This window comes from Carcharhinus amblyrhynchos, chromosome 15 (genome assembly GCF_965287045.1).
Source record: "Carcharhinus amblyrhynchos chromosome 15, sCarAmb.v2.hapA, whole genome shotgun sequence".
NCBI classification, from domain to species: Eukaryota; Metazoa; Chordata; class Chondrichthyes; order Carcharhiniformes; family Carcharhinidae; genus Carcharhinus; species Carcharhinus amblyrhynchos.
The window spans coordinates 57093033-57114891 of record NC_137338.1 but is presented as its reverse complement, the minus strand read 5'-3'; the positions used below and the strand labels follow the sequence as shown (position 1 = coordinate 57114891).

The following is a 21859-nucleotide window of genomic DNA, read 5'->3' as shown; positions in this document are numbered from 1 at the left end:
GGACACAAATTCTTGAGTAACTGTAGTTTTTGATTTCTCTAGATCTTCCAAGATTGACCAAGTTTTCATAGTACATGAATGATGCTACCATTCAAAGCAAGGCAAAGGCCCTCCAAGATAGACATACTTTGTGAAATAAATATTTTTCACAGTACCATTTTGTTCATTTCACTATATTAGGACTTGGCTGACATGCACCTGGATTATAAGGTAGAGTAAACAGTTGAAACAGCTGGATGAACATTTGTAGAGTGAATAGATGCTATTACTGGAGTCAAATGAAGAGAAAAGCTCAATTGAATAGCCGCATATTGAATCTCTATAGTGCAGAAGGAGGCCATTCGGCTCTTCGAGCCTGCACTGATGACAATCCCATCCAGGTCCCCTCCCCATAACCCCACGTATTTACCCTGCTAATCCCCTTGACACTAACAGGCAAGTTACCATAGCCAATTAACCTAACCTCCACATCTTTGGAGTGTGGGAGGAAACTGGAGCACCCAGAGGAAATTCACGCAGACACAGGGAGAACGTGCAAGCTTCACACAGGCAGTGACCCGAGGCTGGAATTGTACCTGGGTCCCTGGCGCTGTGAGGCAGCACTGCTAACCACTGTGCCACCGTGCTAGGAAATAAAACAAATTTCTTGTTAAAACTTGAGTGAAGTGAAGTTAATGGAAGAATATATGATGAACAGGGACACAATGTCTGAAAACTGAATTGGCAGTCACAAAGCACATATTGAAGTGGAACTCCAACAAATTGAATAAAACAACATGGGATTTTCAGCACCACGTTTTAAAAAGGAATGTTATTTTGTTCGATTACAGAGAAGGGATTTAGAATTTGTCACTTCTTCTTCTTTGTAAATACAGTTTCAGAATTAGGCTCCAGCTACACTGTTTGTCTTTATTAGGTTTGATTCTATTGATGTGTTCACAAATAAAATTTGTAGAAGTAGCCAGAGCTGCAGCAGATATGAAGGCCTGCACTATTTTGTTTTATTTTTGGTGGGGTGGGGGAAGTATTAAAAACTCAGCTCAGTATCAGTTGTTATTACTGTTCTGTGCACAGTCTACATTAGCCCAAAACTTCTGGTCATTGCACATTTACCTGGTTACATTCAAAAAAGGCCAAACTTTGATGTAGCATCCAGAACAACTCCATCAGTGCAGAAATCCATCCAGAGAATTGCAAAGATCTCAGAAAAGGCGGTCCCCGTGTTATAGTACTAGCTGCCATATTCCGTTAAGTATTTAGAGGTCCAGTCTTTTGACGAATGAGTATGAGTTAGTGCATGAATGAGTAGGGAGGTAGGTAGGTGGTGAGTGGGAATACATTTATCCACCCAGAATATTACTCAGGAAACACTAGACAGTTTAAAAATTGGTCTAACGTCTGGTTAACTCCACAACCAACCACCCCCAATCACCCTCTATGCTTCCATTATCTGACTACTTACCTTGTAACTACCACAATTATCCTTGCTGGCCAGATTCAATACTCCCTGACCACCTGACTGCTGTCCACACCCCCTCCCCCTCCGCTATGACCCCTATGGACCATTCAACAATCCTTCTGACCAAGATAGCTAGACAGAGATAGGAAGTGATGAGGTGTAACAGTTGAGTTAATAAGTAGGAGAATGGATAGGTGGATAAGGTGGTGAGGATGGTTGTCAGGCGGTCATGGATAGTCAAGCCTGGTTGGGTTTAATTTGTTCTGGTCACAATGGAGAGTAGTGTCTAGATGGGGGAGTAGTTGGATTGCAAGTTTAGTCAGGTGGCGGGGAGTAAAAGAGTTTGAATTGGAGGGTGGGAGGTGGTTAGTCAGGTTGTCGGGGAGTAGTTGTGTGGTCCAACGGGAATAATCGGATCAGGAGGGGGGAGTCACTTTTAAGTAGTGGGGAAGATGGAGGAGAAGAAAGTAGAAGCTGAAGGGGTGAAGTGCATGAATCACTGAGGGCTGGGTGGAAGTCATGCCAAATTAATCAATATTAAATCTCAAAAATGGGCTGCCATAATACTGAGTATATTTATTATATGAAAAGGGAATATAAAATAAGGCTGCTCAGCTGTTCAATCCTACTTCATTAAATCTACATTGGATTATTCCTTCATGGACTTTATTCCTACATCCTGTTTTGAATTAGGGAAGAGTTGAATCAGTTCCCTTCCCTGTGAATTTGTTCTTCAAATGGATTATATGAAAAGAGGGAAAACTAACCTTTTTCAAATCTTTGACTGGGGCTTGTGAATTATTCTACTTGTTCTCATGTTCTCTATGTTGTCCAAGCAAAATGATTTAGTTACTTTCACTTCACTTTTCAATTATTTCTAAAGACTGGAATCCTTGTCATTCTGTTTTTCCTTTGGTAAAGATTAATTTTGTCACTTGAATCTTCAGTTTGTGAAGGATAGCTGATCATTCATCTGTGAATTCTATTGAATGTACTGGTGTTCACTATGAGAACCAGTGACCAGAACTGCATGTTCTTTTTGAAATAGGCTTGCATTCAATCCGCATTATGTCAGTGTGACCAATGCTAGTGTCCTGAATTATCTTTCTAATATATGATCAGATACCTTAACATGTGATAATTGATTGCTCCAAATCCTTTTCTTTGTGCCTTGACAGGAGAGGTTGGACTATTTATTTCATATTCCACCTGATTACCGTTCTCTGCTCCTTTATGCTTGACCAGTGATTGTATTATCATTAAAATCCATTTCTTTATTTCAACCGATCTTCGTAATTAGTTCAGACCTCTTGGAAGGAAGTCAGCCTCTCTTCCATTTGTTGTCTGCTCACAAAAGTCTTTGCCATCAGTAAATTTAGCAGATTAGACTTTGGGGGTTTTGAAGTATAAAATTCTTTTAATTCAAATACTTTGTTACAAATTGAGAATTCAGAACCAATGTGACCTTCAATTGTACCTAATCCAACAAACTATGAACTATGAGTATTTATGAATCAAGTAAGATTTATTATGTATGTTGTTATGGTCCCAGACCAGAAGTCCAAGGTACAGTATGAAGTCAGACTAGACCCCAAGAATTTTTCTTCTTTGGAATAAATGGGAGTGATAGGATACTTCTTTCCAGGAATGATTCCACTGACAAAATAGGATATTTTTTATCATGAAACTTTAATAACACAGTTCAAAGATAACACTTAACAAATGAAGCCGCTTAACCATTAACAGTTGTACAATATTTAAAAATGAAAGGAAGCAACTTTACTTTCTAGAAAATGATTACCCGAATTCCAGCTAAGCCTCAATCATGCATAAATCAAATCTACTTTTAAATAAACACCATTAGCAAACCTGCTAATGGGCATACTTGCTTTAACATTCGTTAATAGTCTTGGAGCTTTCAGAGAGAGCTAGAGAGCTAGAGTTCCACAATCCTGCAAAACCCTTGTAACTTCAATCAGGCTTCAGCTGCAACTCATTGCTTTCTGCAAAAGCTTTGTTCTCTGTTATAGATCCAGCTCTGCACCTTAGCCACATCATCACATGTCCCTGTCAACCACTCTAATCAGAAATCCCAAATAACTTAAGTAATCAAAAGACCATTAGCTCTACTTATAATAAAAACTTGCAAGGTTGGAAGTATCCTGCTTTCACAGAATCTGAGCTGCATACTGACTGCCTGTAACATAAAGCTGAATTTTTAAATATTCCATTCAAGCACAAAAGTATTATGTATATCCATATCAATTGCAATGCTATTAAGACAATACATAACAAAAACCAATGACAGCAGCATGCAAGTTAGTATTCCTTGAATGCTGCCAATGTTTTTCTGTTTCTGCACTGACATTACATAGAACTGTGTCATAGAAAAGTATCAGAGAAGCAATGGTAAAACTATGCAAAGGAAGTCTCTGGACCTATTGCTTTTTCACTGGGTCAGGTTCACTGAATTAGGAGACTTCCTTGACCTTTAAAAATGCCTACCTACTGGTCAGATTTCCAGTCAGTGGGAATGGGCTGAAACAGAAGTCGGGATGGGCAACACCAGAATAATTGTGCAGGCTGCCTGATTGGAGGTGGTTGGGCATCTGTGCTTTGGCACTGTGCTCCTGCTTCTGTGCTTTGGCACTGTGTTTAATAAAGCAAAAACATCATTCCAATCCTTACCACCCCCACACACTCCTTATGCTCCATTTACACCAACCCCTTTAACATTTGCTGGAAAGCTCTGGCACTTCTTGGATCACTTCAACAGATTTGACAGCTGGACAGCAGTTTAACAGCTTGATAGTTCCAGTGAGTTTATGTTAAAAAGTGCATAATTATGTTCATTTTTAACAATCCCAAAGGGTGCCCTAACTCTGCCTTAAGAACTCGGGGGTCACTGTCTAAAAGTGTCAACTGACCCACTACACACTACCTAGAACCAATAAATCCTTTAGTGATGTTAGGATGCAGAACAAAAAGTTTAAAAAATGTAATTCATTCATAAATTTTCCCTATGCTGGAAAGAAAAGTAATTTCACTGCCAGCTAATTAAACTGTCAATCATCCAGACCCTTTAAAATATCACCAACAGAAACCACAAACCCTTGAAATCACTTCACATCATGTAAACAATATCATGAGCTTGATAACAGGGATCAGAGAGCCTGAGCTGTCAATCAAACAATATTTTCTCTGGAGCTCACCATGTTTTAGTACTCTAATGGCTGTTTGGACTCTCAGCATACTTAATGAGCCTTGACTGAGAGTCCAACTATCCATTACACTTGTTGAAACACCTGCATCAATAGTAAGAATAAAGAAAATTACAGCTCAGGAACAGCCCTTTGGTTCTCCAGTCCTGCACTGAAGTAAAACCCTCTACCCTTCTGGGGACCATATCCCTCCATTCCCATCCTGTACATGTATTTGTCAACACGCCCCTTAAAAGTCACTATCGTATCTGCTTCCACTACCACTCCCAGCAATGAGTTCCAGGGACCCACCACCCTCTGTGTAAAAAGACTTGCCTTGTACAACTCATCTAACCCTTGCCCTCACACCTTAAATCAATGCTTCCTAGTAAATGACTCTTCCACCCTGGGAAAAAGCTTCTGACTATTCACTCTGTCCATGCTCTGCATAATCTTGTAGATTTCTATCAGGTCGCCCCTCAACCACTGGCATTCCAGTGAGAACAAACCAAGTTTCTCCAATCTCCCCTCATAGCTAATACCAGGCAACATGCTGGTAAATCTTTTCTACACCCTCTCCAAAACTTCCACATCCTTCTGGAAGTGTGGTGGCCAGAATTGAATATTATATCCCAAGTGCAGCCTAACTAAGATTCTATAAAGCTGCACCATGACTTGCCAATTTTTAAACTCAATACCCAGCTGATGATGTCAAGCATAATGTATGCCTTTTTGACTACCTTCTCCACCTATGTGGCCATTTTCAGTGACTTGTGTACCTGTACACCCAGATTCCTCTGCCTATCAATACTCTTAAGAGTTCTGCCAATCGCTGTATATTTCTCATCTATATTAGATCTGCCAAAATGCATTACCTCACATTTGTCCAGATTAAACTCCAACTGCCATCTCTCCGCCCAAGTCTCCAACTGATCTATCTCCTGCTGTATCCTCTAACGGTCCTCATCGCTAGCCATAATTCCACCAACCTTTGTATCATCTGCAAACTCACTAATCAAACCAGTTATATTTTCATCCAAATCACATATATATAAGGTCCCAGCACTGATCCTTGAGGAAAGCCACTTGTCACAGCCCTCAACGGCTACCCTCTTTCTTCTATGACCAAGCCAGTTCTGTTTCCATCTTGCCAGCTCACCTCCGTTCCTATGCGACTTCACCTTCTGTATCAGTCTGCCATGAGGGATCTTGTCAAAGACCTTACTGAAGTTCATATGGACAATATTCACTGCCCTCCCCTCGTCAATCATCTTCGACATTTCTTCAAAAAACTCTATCAAGTTACTGAGACACGACCTCCCCTTCACAAAACCATGTTGTCTCTCGCTAATACGTCCACTCATTTCCAAGGGGGAGTAAATCATGTCTCGAAGAATCCTCTCCAATAATTTCCCTACCACTGACGTAAGGCTCACCGGCATGTAATTAGCTGGATTATCCTTGCTACCCTTCTGAAGCAAAGGAACAACATTGGCTATTCTCCAATCCTCTGGGACCTCTCCTGTAGTCAGTGAGGATACAAAGATTTCTCTCAAGGCCCCAGCAATTTCCTCCCTTGCCTGTCTCAGTACTCTGGGGTATATCCCATCAGGCCCTGGGGACTTGCCCACTTTAATATTTCTCAAAATATCTACACACGCTTCCCCAGACTCATCATCCACCAAGTCCTTCTCTTTGGTGAATACTGATGCAAAGTACTCATTTAATACCTCGCCCATTTCTTCTGGCTTCACGCCTAAATTCCCTCCCCTATCCTTGAGTGGGCCAACTCCCTTCTTGGCTACCCTCTTGCTCTTTATATATGTACAAAAAGCCTTGGGATTTTCCTTAATCCTGTTGGTCAATGACTTTTTGTGACCCTTTTTAGCCCTCCTTACTCCTTGCTTAAATTTCTTGCTACTTTCCTTGTATTCCACACTTGCTTTGTGTGTTCCCAATCTCCTAGCCTTGATAAATGCTTCCTTTTTTGCTTTGATTGGGTTCTGAATATCTCTTGTTGTCCAAGGTTCCTGAAATTTGCCATACTTATCCTTCATCCTTACAGGAATGTGCCAATCCTGAATTCCTATCACCTTACATTTGAAAGCCTCCCACATGCCAAATGTTGATTTGCCCTCAAACATGTGCCCCCAATCTACATTCTTCAGTTCCTGCCTAATATTGTTGTAATTAGCCTTCCCTCAGTTTAGCACCTTCACTTGAAGAGTATACATATCTTTATCCATCAGTGCCTTAAAGTTTACTGAATAGTAGGCACTGCTCCCAAATTGCTCCCCTACTGAAATGTCCACCACTTAGCTGGTCTCATTCCCCAATAACAGGTCCAGTATGGTCCTCTGCCTAGTTGGACTATCTACATACTGTTTCAAGAAACCCTCCTGGTTTCTCCTTATAAATTCTTCCCCATCCACACCCCCAGCACTAAGTGAGTCCCAGTCAATATAGGGAAAGTTAAAATCTCCCACCACAACAACCCTGTTACTTTTACACCTTGCCAAAATCTGCCTACATATCTATTCCTTTACCTCCCGTTGGCTGTTGGGAGGCCTATACTAAACCCTCAACATTATGACTAAACCCTTCCTCTCCCTGAGCTCTACCCATATTGCCTCACTGTATGAGCCCTCCGAGGTGACCTCCTGCAGTACAGCTGCAATATTCTTCTTAAACAGTCGTGCAACTCCCTCACCCCTTTTACGTCCCCCTCCTGCCTGAAACATCTGTATCCTGGAAGGTGAAGCTGTCAATCCTGTCCTTCCCTTAACCAAGTCTGTGTAATGACAGCAACATCATCGTTCCAAATACTAATCCAAGCTTAAGTTCATCTGCCTTACCTATTACACTTCTCGCATTGAAACAAATTCAGTTTTTCACTAAAGGTCTGGTGGAGACTTCAGTCCACCAGACCCTCTTTGATTGGCAACCACACCCTGCCTGCTCTTTCTCTAAATCTTGCTGGCCCTACTCTCTAGTTCCCCTTGAGTTAATTCACCTTTGCTTTGGGTCTCACCCATTTCCCCCGCCCCTGCCAAACTAGTTTAAATCCTCCCATAATGTGACAATGACTGACATGTTTCCAGATGTTGATAAATATTGGTCAGACCATGAGAAGAACTCCCCATGGTCCTTGAATAGTGCCATCTGAGAGGCTGATTCATCTACAGTTTATTGTCTCAACCAAAAGATGTCACCTCTGACAGTGCAGCATGTCCTCAGTTTTGCATGAAATATCAACCTAGATCTTGTGCTTGTGTTCACAGAGTGAACTACAATTGAACCAAAACTGGCACCTAATGTTTAGTGTTGAAAGATTTAGCGTGTTGTTTGTGCTTTGGTTCTAAACGTACATTTTATAACTTCCACAGTATCAGCTTTTTGCAACTGAATTTATGACCTACAAAGCAGTTATATTACTGTCGCTCAGTGGATTAAAATCTATTAACTGTGGAGTACAGAAGTGCCATGGGGAAATTAAAGCTATATAAACATTTGCAGGTTTTATTTGCTGTCGCACATAACTCTATATTGATTCCAAATAACTAATCTGTGAGAGCAGTGCAGCTCTATCGGGACATGCCATGTATTTAAATTTATATTTCACAGTAGGTCTAATTTCTTTTTTCTATTCATAACCATTAGGCCTGGACGATTGCCTGCAGCAATATATTAAGAACTTTGAGAGGGAAAAAGTCAGTGGAGATCAACTTCTGCGTATCACTCACCAGGAATTGGAAGAGCTTGGGGTCACTCGTATTGGTCACCAGGAACTTATTCTGGAGGCAGTGGACCTGTTGTGTGCTTTGGTAAGTACAAACTCTTTGCATTCTTTGCTCCTTCGTCAGTCTGTTTAAGGAAATGTGGCCAAGAGTTTACAACTCCACCTGCCCGGTAGGGTATTACAGTCCAGCCGAAGTAAAATGGCATTTTGAATGGCCTTCCGCATCTGCCAGGAGATATGCCCTGGTGGGACTGTAAAACCCTGGCCTGTTTTTCAAACCAAAAAGCCTCACCATTTTTCAATGCAAAAGGGCAATGGTGAAAGAATGGGGCAAAAGGCCTCAGAGCCCAAATGAACTGAGGGCCTCCTTTAATGAACTGAGGATCTTCCTCCTGGAAGATCTTGTGATTATAATGCAGTATGTGGCAACGGATGGTACAGGCATTCACAAGAATGCTCAGACATTGAAGTCAACAGTCACTTTTCTCTTTCCCCCCCAACCCTCCACTTTTGTTCTACACTGTGTTGATGGATTGCTACATGACGAAGTATAAATTTTGCAATGTTAGGTTTTCAGCCAAAATAGATTCTGGGAAATTAAAAGTTTTTTTTCAGGTTTCACCAAATTTTATCTTCTATATCACAAATGTGTTTTCCTTTAGGGTCCAGTGAAGAACACAATTTGTCAACATGATTGTTCTGTTGACAATATGTATTTACAATTGCTAGTAGAAAGTAAGTAAGTATTGTCCTACTTAGCTTTTAGGATGTTTTGTTCAATGTCCCAGTACTTGATGTGATGCTCTGTAATTCAGTCATCACTAGTTGGATCTCTTCTCCAATATTGATTTTTAAAGACAGTCAAACTAAAAATAATATTTCAAAATTTGCAGATGATATAAAATTTGGAAGTCATGTCATCTGTGAGCAGGACAGTGAAAGACAGGTACTTGGAATGGGTGGACATTGGGCAGAATAAATTTATTGCAGAGAAGTGTGAAATGATACATTTTGATAGGAAGAATGAAGAGAGACAATCTAAAGTAGAGAGAACAATTCTAAAGATTGAGGGACCATGGACAGGGTGGATGTGTGCAAATTGTTGTTGGTTGCATGTTATGAAAGTGGTTCGTGCTGAAGGTGACAAAAAAAAAGGAATAATGGGTGTGCCAAGAAGGGCCGTGATCATGTCCAACCCATTTGATGCCCAAACTGTGCCTGCTGTCACCCCAAAGACAAAGCCACTAAAAGGTTTGTCATCTGCAATATGGTGGAGGCTGCTGTGGTTTGAGATATTTCTGAGGCCAATGTCTTTGATGTTTATGTGTCATCCAAGCTGTACATCAAATTGCATTACTGTGTTAGCTGTGCTACCCATAGCAAAGTGGTAAGAAATCATTTGCGAGAGGTTCGGAAAGTCTAAACTCCACCTCCACGTTTCCAGCCAAGCGCCAATATCTCACGTGGACCTCCTCAGAAGACTACGTAAACATTAGTGAATCCAATAATTTGGTTTAAAATAATAAAAATGTTGGACCAATAAAAATAGCGTTTGGGATGCTAGGATTTATACACAGAGTGGGGGACCTTATCGGCTGTGTCAAGAAAGCTTTGGGGATGAGAGGATGGATGTAGTAATGTGGTCCTGTGGCTGTGAAGCAGCAGTGCTAACCATTGTGCTACCGTGGTGGCACGGTAGCACAGAGGTTAGCACTGCTGCTTCACAGCTTCAGGGACCTGGGTTCAATTCCTGGCTTGGTCACTGTCTGTGTGGAGTTTGCACATTCTTCTCATGTCTCTGTGGGTTTTCTCCGGGTGCTTCAATTTCCTCCTACAGTCCAAAGATGTGCAGGTTAGGTTGATTGGCTATGCTTAAAATTGCTCCTTAGAGCCGTGAGATGCGTAGGTTATAGGGATTCGCGGGTAAACATGTAAGGATATGGGGGTAGGGCCTGGGTAGGTTTATGGTCAGTGCAGATTTGATGGGCTGAATGGCCTCCTTCTGCACTGTAGGGCTTCTATGATTTTCCAGGATGAAGTTAAGGGGCAGATTAGCAATTATCCCATTTCCCATCTGCAGAATTAATAAAATAAATTCAAATACAACACAATTGATGAAATTATGAAGTAAGGTGCAGTCGAGATACTCCATGTGCAGTAGTATATGAAAGGAGGTAGTGTTGTGTATCAATGGTACTTTGTCCTTTTAATCTTCTGAATGAAAACTTTATATAAATGCTCTATGACCAATGAGGAAGTAAGCTTCTTGGCTTTTTGGCTAATGTCAAGTGTAGTATCGACATGCTGTACTTGGTTGACGTCATTAGGTTACGTTTCAGCTTCACTTGAAGCAATTTTTAAAAGCGGCATCTCGGCCTTTTGGCTAAGATGCAAATGAGATCAAGTCTTGGAGGAGGAGCTATGCCTACTCCAATCAGCTTGGATCATGTAGATCAAGCCCAAGACAGGAGGTGCGAGCCCTGTCTTGTCGGCTTGGATCAGGAATGTCCCAACTTGTTGAGACTCTGAATTGGAGTTGATTTGATTGAATTGGAATAAAAATATTTTTAAAAGATGTGGAAGTAAGGGGAAGTGCCTGAACACTACCTTTTTACACATTTCATCCGTTTAATTTTGGCCTTCTGCTCTCTAATTACTTTTTGACAGAATTTGCACTGCATCAACTCCTATCTCTGGGAACCTGTTTTGCTTTTGCACCAGCTTTCTGTTTTGTGGGGAAGGCAATGGTCTTATTCACCCTTAGTCCTGCTTGTGGCTTGTAACATTTAAATCAGTCCTGTGCTTCTACTTGAAATTAATTATATCCTCTGTGCTTCATTGCAATTAACTTAGGTCATGCCCCTCAATATTTTCTCTTGTCAAAACAAGCTCACCTAATGTTCACAATCATTTGAACTTGATGCTTGCAGGCATTTTAGGACACAGTTATTTTAAATTACTTTATGATTTGGATCATGCTTCAATGATTAGCTACAAAAAAAATTGCAATAGATAGTCCTGTAACATATATGGTTGATTTGCTTTTTACTATTGTTATATATTAAAAACATAGATGCTCTAGTGTCATATGTGACAAATTCTGCATATCATACTGTCACTTCCATTGGAAGGGAGGGAAAACTGGCAAATGTTACCCAGGATTTTTTAGCATGGAGTTAAGGGATAGATTTGCCATGATCTCATTTCCCACCTGCTCCTTGCAACCTCTAGAAAAACACCTCCTTACTTTGAGGTTAATTGTGTTTACCATTGTGAAACAGGTTGTGCGTGTGGCATGCATGATTCAGGTGTCCTTAAATTCACGATACCCAGGAGAAATATACATGCATGGAAGATTGAAAAGCTGTACTGTTCAAGCTGAAAATTCTACAATACCTAATCACTTACATTTTGTGTTCACTTTCTTTTATAAATTATAGAAATAAAAATCAAACAGTTCTATAATGGGAAGATAATCTCCTTTTAGTGAAGGTGAAAAATATGCATCTCATATCAAACTTAAACCTTTCACTTCTTATTGAGTTACTCTAGTTCAATTAATCCTGATGATTTGGTACAAGAGAGTATTGAAAAGCTCAAACCTGTAAGTATAGAAGAGTCAAAATTTCATCATGACATGTCATTAACAAAGAAAAAATAACTGACCAGATGTTTTTACAAATGAAAAAGTTAATCTAATTAAAAGGTTAGGAAATGTATATGTTCTGAAAGATATTAGTTTGCCTTTATCATTCTGGGAATTCTGAGCAATGAAACCATAGACATTGCTTTCAATGTGTTTGCTTTCTTTTGGAATAGAACAGTTTCTTTGGAAAGAAAAAATGAGGCTTCCTTCTGTTTTTGACAACAGAATAGAATCTTATTGTGGCTTCGTCAGCTAGCAGTGATTCAAATGTGCTCAGAGTTTGATGTGTCTCAGTGTAAGTCACTCATTTTAATGACCACTTAATATCTAGCAGAGTGTTGGACTTTTATCTAGGTCTTGCCCTTTGATGTAAAGACATTTCCTTTGGTGAGGACAAGCAAACAAACAAATTATGGTTTTACACTTCAGTAAACAATGGTGTTGCTTTCCCACATCTGTTATCTTCAAATATGAAACTAACTTGAGCTGCACAATCACCAGAGTTTTTAATTTAGCTGGGATATGAGCAAACAGCCAGCTTTGCGCAAACCTGGGACATGGGGTACTCCAATTGGCCATGCTGATGCTTGTAGTGCCTCAGGACACCCATTTTTGTGTTGACAAAGGCCCTGCTGCCATTTATAATGTGTTTCCCTTCCCTACTTGAGCTTTTTTTGAGGGGCGGCACGGTGGCACAATGGTTTGTGCTGCAGCCTCAAAGCACCAGGGACCCGGGATTGATTCCCTGCTTGGTCACTGTCTGTGTGGAGTCTGCATGCTCTTCTCGTGTCTGTGAGTTTTCTCCGGGTGCTCTGATTTCTTCACACGGTCTGAAAGATGTGTTGGCTAGGGGCATTGGCCATGCTAATTTCTCCCTCAGTGTACCAAACAGGCGCCAGAGCGTGGCTTAGTGCTGACCACAGTGGTTAGCGCTGCTATCACACAGTGCCAGGGACCCAACTTGGGTCACTGCCTGTGTGGAGTCTGCATGTTCTCCCCGTGTCTGCATGTATTTCTTCAGGATGCTCTGGTTTCCTCCCACAGTTCAAAGAAGGGCAGATTAGGTGGATTGGCAATGCTAAATTGCCGCTTAGTATCCAAAGATGTGTCGTTTAGATGGATTAGCCAAGGTAAATGTGTGCGGTTCCAGGGATAGGGCAGAAGGGAAAGCCTGGGTGGGATGCTCTTTCAGAGAGTTGATGCAAACTCGGTCGGCTGGATGGCCTCTTTCTGCACAATAGGGATTTCATAGTCTAAGTAAATCCATCAGTGTTTCAAAGCACTCTCTCTTGCTTTTGAAATGCTACTATGCAAAGTAATAGTACTACTAGTACTAATAGTACTACTAGTAATACTATGCGTCAGTAATATGGCACAGCATTGAAATGAGTGACCAGTTTGCTTTTTGATTGCACCCACTGGCTGGGGGAACACCCTGCTGTTATTTGAATAGTGCCATGGGGTCTTCACCTTGCACCTGAACAGACCTATTTAATATCCTATCCAAGTGTGCAGACCTCTGACAGTGTAACAGTTGACCTAGATTATGAACTTGAGTCCCAGTGTTGGACTTGAACTGCAGGGAACTGACCGAGAGGCAATGTTGTCATGAGCTGGCACTGAGCTGAAAGTTGCTCTGGACCAATGAAATCCTGTAAATTGCGCCACTTGAGATGTATTTGTACCAAGTCTCAGAAATGATTAAATGCCATACCTACTGAGAGCACAGACATCCCTGGTTAACTTCTTTAAAACTAATTATAATGGCAGCACATTAGAGTCCTGGAACTCTTCTTTGGAACTGGTTTCTTCATATCTCAACTTTAGTAAAATGTTGTTATCAACACAGAAGAATTTTTAATTAAAAGCTTTGAGTTCATTTATGAATAAACGCGGGAGGTGAAACTGGTGTTGACCACCTCACGGAGGTGAAATTGCCACAGGAGGTAGTAGAGGTGGGGACAATTACATTTAAAATACATTTGGTTAGATACATGGATAGGAAAGGTTTAGAAGGCTTGGGGCCAAATGTAGGCAAATGGGACGAGTTCAGTTCAGGAAACCTGGTCAGCATGGACAAGTTGGGCTGAAGGGCTTGTTTCCATGCTGTACATCTCTACAACTCTGTGACTCTATAACTGGCTATTTTGTTGCTTTTGTGTCACTTGTAAGAAAATGGCAGTGTTATATACAGACTGCGAGTTTTTTTTGTTTTGTCCAGTGTACATTATGTTGTGAAAATATTTTCTTGTAGAATGACATATTTTCTCTGCAGCTCAACGTGTGTTCATTGATCATTCGGTGGAGACAGTTTGCTTCCCTTTCAATAGACATCTCCAAGAATCATCTACCCGTTACATAACGTCCACGTGTTTGATAGAAGCTTTTCACCAAAACGTGGGGCCAGATTTTCACAGAATCATGTCAAAGCTGGAGACTTTTAAATGTGGTGGACCAAGCATTGGAAATCCCACCCTCATTTTGATAGATGCAATTTTTTTCTGAGAAAAGGAAGGTAGCGAGGTGTGAATCATACAGACGGAAACTTGAACTGAGCAGGGTCATTTGAGCTTGGTGCTGAGATCCAACAGGCCCCATTTTGGCTATTGTAAAGGCCTTAACTTACAATATGGGAATCACAAATTGACATGTAGGCGTAAGTTCTCTTGAAGAGCAGGTAAGGTCTGTTTAAGTGGCAAGTTCTGAAGTTTTTCAAATCCCTCACTCTTTAATCATGAAAAAAAAAGGCTTAAACTGTCATGAGGTAGGGTGTTAGCGTGGATAGAGAACTGGTTGTCAAATAGGAGGCAGAGGGTGGGGGTCAATGGGTGCTATTCGGATTGGCGGTTGGTGACTAGTGGAGTGCCTCAGGGGTCGGTGCTGGGGCCTCAGCTATTTACCATTTATATAGATGATCTGGAGGAGGGAACCGAGTGTATGGTGTCAAAATTTGCAGATGACACCAAGATTGGTGGAAAGGCAAATTGTGCGGAGGGTGGTGAGAGTCTACAGAAGGATCTAGATAGGCTGGGCGAATGGGCCAGGAACTGGCAAATGGAATTTAATGTTGGCAAGTGTGAGGTGGTCCACTTTGGTAGGAATAATGGTAGGAAGGATTATTACTTATGTGGAGAAAAACTGCAGCAGGCGACGGTGCAGAGGGACCTCGGGGTCCTTGTGCATGAGTCGCAAAAACCCAGCTTGCAGGTGCAGCAGGTGGTCAGGAAGGCGAATGGGATGCTGGCCTTCATAGCGAGGGGGATTGAATATAAAAGTAGGGAGGTCTTGCTGCAGCTGTATAGGGCATTGGTGAGGCCGCAGCTGGAGTACTGTGTGCAGTTTTGGTCGCCGCACTTACGCAAGGATATTTTGGCCTTGGAGGGAGTGCAGAGGAGGTTTACTAGGCTGATGCCGGAGTTGAGGGGGTTGAGCTATGAGGAGAGGCTGAATAAACTAGGCTTGTACTCGTTAGAGTTTAGAAGAATGAGGGGAGATCTCATTGAGACGTATAAGATGATGAATGGGATGGATAGGATAGAGGTGGAGAGACTCTTCCCGCTCAGAAAGGACAGTAGGACTAGGGGCCACAGCCTCAAGATAAAGGGGGGGCGGTTTAGAACGGAGCTGAGGAGGAACTTCTTCATTCAAAGGGTGGTGAATCTCTGGAATTCTCTGCCTGTTGAAGTGGTGGAGGCTACCTCGCTAAATGTTTTTAAGACGCGGGTTGATGGGTTTTTGATAAGAGAGGGGATTAAGGGTTATGGGGAGAGGGCGGGAATGTGGAACTGAGCCACAACAGATCAGCCATGATCTTGTTGAATGGCAGGGCAGGCTCGAGGGGCCAGATGGCCTACTCCTGCTCCTATTTCTTATGTTCTTATGAGTATTTAAAAAAAAAGCCTGTTGCTGGACTGCTTTGATTGACAGATCATCTGGGGCAGGTTAGAATAAAGAATTACCACCTGTTCATTCAGTTTCAGTAGAGGCTTAGATTGATCATTATGACAGTCATAATGAATGCTTGGCTGAGTTTCAAAAGATGTGTTATCTCAGCAGAACGTTATGAGTTCATAGTTTTATTGATAGTTAAAGAGGGTCTGAAAGGTTCACCTGTGTTTGATATGGAAGGTTGTTTATTTTTATAAGAGATTAATCAATTGAAATTCAAATCTTTGAATGTGTTTCATAAATCAAACTCTACTCACGATCAAGAGCTGTATTAGATAATTAATTTTTATATTTTCATCTCCACATGACTCCTGAGGTTTACCTATAGAAACATAGAAATATAGAACAGTACAGGCCCTTTGGCCCTCAATGTTGTGCTGAGCCGTGTCCAAACCCAAGGTCAAGCTATCCCACTTCTTATTCTGATGTGCTCCATGTACCTATCCAATAACCACTTGAAAGTTCCTAAAGTGTCTGACTCCACTATCACAGAGGGCAGTGTATTCCACACCCCAACCACTCTCTCTCGTACATCCCTCCTATATCTCGCACCATGAACCTTATAGTTATGCCCTCTAGTAACAGTTACATCCACCCGAGGAAATAGTCTCTGCATTTCCACTCTTATCTATGCCCCTCATCATCTTATAAGCCTCTATTAAGTCGCCTCTCATCCTCCTCTGCTCTAAAGAGAAAAGCCCTAGCTCCCTCAACCTTTCCTCATAAATCCTACCCTCCAAACCAGGCAGCATCCTGGTAAATCTCCTCTGCACTCTCTCCAATGCTTCCACATCTTTCTTACAGTGAGGTGACCCAAACTGCCCACAATATTCCAAATGTGGTCTCACCAAGGTCCTGTATAGTTGCAGCGTAACCCCACAGCTGTTAAACTCAAATCCCCTGTTAATAAATGCTAACATACTATAAGCCTTCTTCATGGCTCTATCCACTTGAGTGGCAACCTTCACAGATCAGTAGATAGGAACCCCCAAGATCTCTCTGTTCCTCCACATTCCTGAGAACCCTGCCATTGACCCTATAATCCGCATTCAAGTTAGTCCTACCAAAATGAATCACGTCGCACTTATCAGGGCTAAACTCCATCTGCCACTTTTTTGCCCAGCTCTGCATCCTATCAGTGTCTCTTTGCAGCTTACAAGAGCCCTCCACCAATCTTGGTGTCATCAGCAAATTTACTAACCCAGCCTTCAGCCCCCTCTTCCAAGTCATTGATAAAAATCACAAATAGCAGAGGACCCAGCACTGATCCCTGTGGTACACTGCTGGTAACTGGCCTCCAGTCTGAAAATTTTCCCTCCACCACCACCCTCTGTCTTCTATGAGACAGTCAGTTACTTATCCAATTGGCCAAATTTCTTTCCATCTCGCACCTCCTTACTTTCTTCATGAGTCTTTGTTGGATAATGGGTGAGTGCCAATGAAAGTGGCATGAGAGGTGTATGAGGTGACAAGGGGGGGTGGGTGTCAGTGTGAGTTGTCATGGAGATGGTATGGAGGATATGAGGGGGCATGACGGTTAGGTGGGGAACATTAGTTTCTCATGGAGGTGTCACAGAGTTATGAAGGGGGCATGGGACCAAATGGCATCATGAGTTAGAATGGAAGGCATGGGAATAGGTGGGGAGGTGACAGGTGAGGGTTAGAGGGCCTAAAAGCTTTTAAAACAGCTGGAAGAAATTCCCAGAGAGTTGAGGGGGGACAAGGGGGGGGGTGGTGCGGGGGAGAGGAGGAGGAGGAAGGGGGTGGCTTTCTACACAGCTTTTCTCAGCACTCGCTGCTTCAGTGGCCATCTACAATCTGTTTCTGGGGTCAGCATGTCTAACTCTATCCCATCCCTGCCTCCGTGGGGTGAAAATCGGATCTAACAGGGCCCTTTAAACTGAGGCAGCGCTGCTGATTTGGGAAATTTCCAAAATTCAAGCTACTCAGTTCAGTATCGAAATTCCCACCCTTGAATTCCGAAGGAAGCTACATTACTTAGTGAGCCTTGGGTCAATACTGGCCCCTTTGTCACCATTCTCTCCCTGCCATGAATTATGTCATGGTGTGATTTTTATTTCAGAGGTCTGGTATATGTAAAAATATTTGACAAAGTGAATGCAGTTTTATTTCATCCTGAGTATTTCATTGGCTCATTTGTTCTTTGTTTATGCTGAGTCAAGAAGTATTATTAATGTTTCAATTTACAAAGTGAGCACCCACTGAGCTGTGGAGTAAATGTCATGGTACAAAATGACCACTCAGAACAAACTGCTAGCACCCTTCAACAGATGTTTCATGCATGCAAATGAACTTTCCCAACTTACAACTGAATCAGTTCATGGCGTGGTAAATTCAAGTATAAGATTGTTCTTTAGAACCCACCTGTGATTCAGATGCAATTACCTCAAACCTTTTCCTGCTTTTTCCTTTTGCCGTGCCAAATATATTAGTTATATTTGCAGCTGGGAATCAAATTGGAGCTGAGAGAGGGGCAGGAATTACTACTAATTTTCATTATCCAGCTGGTGAGGTTGGTTGAAGTGTCTCACTCATGGTTAATCATACACTCATGCACAGGTCTCCAAAAGTAATATCATATACAGAGTACTTAAAGATTATTACATTACAGCTCTGTGGGGTGGGATTTTCTGCTCCTCCAACCATGTGTCATAGCTGGCAGTGGCAGTCCACTATTGTCTGTTGTCTTCTGGCCCTGCCTCTGTCAACGGGGTTTTCCATTTTATACACCCCTCCACCCCTCCCCATGCTGCGGCAGGGGTTTGCTGTCAATTCCACTAATGAGAGTGACTGGAAAATTCTGGCCTGTACCTTTTGAAAAGGGTGGTCTGGTGGTTAGCACTGATGTCTCACAGCGCCAGGGACCAGGGTTCAATTCCGACCTTGGGTGACTGTCTCTGGAGTTTGCACGTTCTCTCCATGTCTGCATGGATTTCCACTGGGTGCTCCGGTTTTCTTCCGGACTCCAAAGATGTGCAAATTAGGTTAATTGTCGGTGCCAAATTGCCCCTTTGTGTCCCTGGATGTGTAGCTTGGGAGGTTAGTGGGGTAAATATGGTGGGAGTTATGGGAAAGGGGCTGGGTGGGATGTTCTGTCGGACAGTTGGTGAGATGCGATGGACCAGATGGCTCCTTCCGTGTTGTAGGGATTCTATGATTCGATTCTATGATTCCGTGGAAAGAATGCTTTGATGTCTTAAAATATTTTCAGAAGAAAATTAATTTGATGCTGCATCTTTGATAGAAGATGTGTTCTGTAATCGACTGCTTGTACTATTTTCTAGCTGGGGTAATAATAACTGACAGAATTTTTCAAGAGAGTTGTGCATAATTGGTCTCGAGAATCAGGAGAATTTGTACCTTCAACTCGCTCTCAAGTTTCAAAACTAATAAAATTATTTGTAGACTGATTCTCCATATGCTCTAGTGAGGCATTAATCATGTCAAATTTGAAGGTATATTTTCTTGTATCTTAATAGTCACTGCTGGAGGCTGGTGGCACACTGGATTTGAGAACTCAGCAAATCCACGTGCGTTTGCAATCTGAAATCCTTCCCTCTACCATTGTCAAATGTATGTTCGGTGATTTAGACACTCAGCTCTGTAATTCCCCTTCTTTTTCACAGTTACTCTGCCTCGCTCTTCTCCTTTTGACCCTCTTTGAAAGCCAGCTATCTGACTCAACTTGCAGTCATCTCTCCTAAAGTTCCCTTCCTTATCATAGTGCTGATTTTTGTCTGATAACTTCTCTGTGGAGCACCTTGGAATATCATTTTGTATTAAAAGCACTAAAGTGTACTTTGGTCGCTAGGGCCATGTAAATACATTATATGGTGGTGGTGGCGGATGAGGAATAATGAACAATAAGTTAATGTCTCAGCGTTATTGCGTTAAATAATGTTGTATTTGGCGCAGTTAATAACAATGCAACAATGTACATTGTTGGATCCTCTGGTATAAATTTCAATTTGAGATTTTTATGTAATTGCGAATGCATAAATTGCAACTTCAGTTTTGCAAATCAAAAATTTCTCTAAGAATTTGTATCCCATGGATTCGATTGAGTGGTGGGCCGCACGCCCTTGTCAAACCCCATCAGTGTGTATATGATAGTCTTTTGGATTTCCTACTTTTCTTTTTACTGTTTAGGAACCTAAAGAGGCAATAATTGCTCCGTCACCTGTCTTCAGTCAAATATAAGATAAGTTTGTGTGCAGCTTTGCTTTTTAAAGTAAATGGCAAATTTTAAACTGCACGTATTTACTGAATATACAGGAACTTGTACTGAACTTGGTCACATGTATGGAGCAGATCAAGAGGAGTCACTTTACATACACAAAGTTATTTTCTGTTTTTAGATATCAGTTATGGTTTAATGTTTGAATGGTACCACAGGAGTGTAAAGAAAAACACTATTTTAAAGTAACACCACTGAGTGATACAGTTGTGAGGATCAAGTGCAATATTATCATGATATCATAGACTTAATGCAGAATTATTTGACTTTTGCTTCTTTTTAGAACTATGGGCTTGAAACCGAGAACCTCAAAACATTATCCCACAAACTGAATGCGTCTGCCAAAAATCTTCAGAATTTTATAACTGGTCGGAGAAGGAGTGGGCACTATGATGGAAGGTCCTCTAGGAGATTACCAAATGATTTCCTTACATCAGTAGTGGATCTCATAGGTGCTGCTAAAAGCCTTCTGGCGTGGCTGGACAGGTAATTCTGAGAATATAGCTCTCTATACACTCAAGTGAAATACTAAAACTAAATTTTGTTTGTCATGATATTTAACTTACCAATCACCCTAACTGCAAATACTGCCCATCCTCCTGTGTCACCCTGTACCTTTAATTACTATTTGCGTGTTGTGGCATTGGGATTTAAAGATTTTTTTAAATTATGTTCTAGAGAGACTGTATTAAAGAGCTGGTTTTGAATAAATTAAATCTTTGAATCACTGTAATTTTATGTCCAGGATATATATGAACAAAAATTGAAGTGTTTAGTAATTGGAACATTCCTGTTTAAAAATGCTTTATCAGCATGCTTTTCATTAATATTGATTGGTTTTATTGAACTCACTCTGACTCTCAGCTTAGCTGTTTGCCATTGGGTCTCCAAGCAGACAGTGTATCCAGTTGTACATCTGTGTTTGATGGGGAGATGCCATTCGTATTTCCATGAAGATTGATAAAGCAACTTGTAAAAACAAATCTTGATAGTGATGATGCTATTTTTCCAGTCTGTCTTTCTGTTTAAAAGGTTGCAATTTGAAGACACGGAAAGTAATTAAAACATTTGCAGGATTTCAAAAGGAAAGGAAGAATGAACAAAATGGGAGCATAAAGAAGAGCAGACTTTCACAAATGCTCAGAGAGCATCTGAGTAGAAGCACAAAGTCATGTGGTAGTTAGCACAGTCCAAGTCACTAACTCACCTGAAACAGAAGCGAGGCGGATATTTGGTAAAGCCCGTGGTTCTTGTTGCATGTGGGTGCTCTGGTGCTACCATTCCAGCAAGAAGACTGGAAAGATGTGCCCCATCGTAGGGGAGTGTTTCCCACTGCAGAGATCGCTGGGACCTCGTGCTATATCACACATCACCGCCCTCATTAATTATGCATTGGGGGTTTTTTCCAACATCGCCCGGTTAGGACGATGGGGCGGGCTGAATGTCGGGTGCCTCGTTGAATTTTCCGGGTCCCACGTTCTTGCTCCAAGCCACCTCACCAATTTAGTAACCCCGCATGTCTGTCTTGTCTTGCCACTTCCAACCTCTCCCATCCCCTTCTGGCAATGGCAGGTGAGAGTGCAAGATCCCGCTGTCATTTTATACCAGC

At 41.7% G+C, this 21859-nt stretch overlaps 1 protein-coding gene across 1 annotated transcript in view; it reads left to right on the top strand.

The window, feature by feature from the left end:
• The window catches only part of cnksr2a (connector enhancer of kinase suppressor of Ras 2a), a 422869-nt gene that overhangs the window by 111840 nt on the left and 289170 nt on the right, over nucleotides 1–21859 (top strand). The window contains exons 2-3 of the mRNA XM_080203990.1: nucleotides 8320–8483; nucleotides 20534–20736. Coding sequence (XP_080060116.1) covers nucleotides 8320–8483; nucleotides 20534–20736 — 367 coding nt within the window. The remainder of the gene's footprint in view (nucleotides 1–8319; nucleotides 8484–20533; nucleotides 20737–21859) is intronic.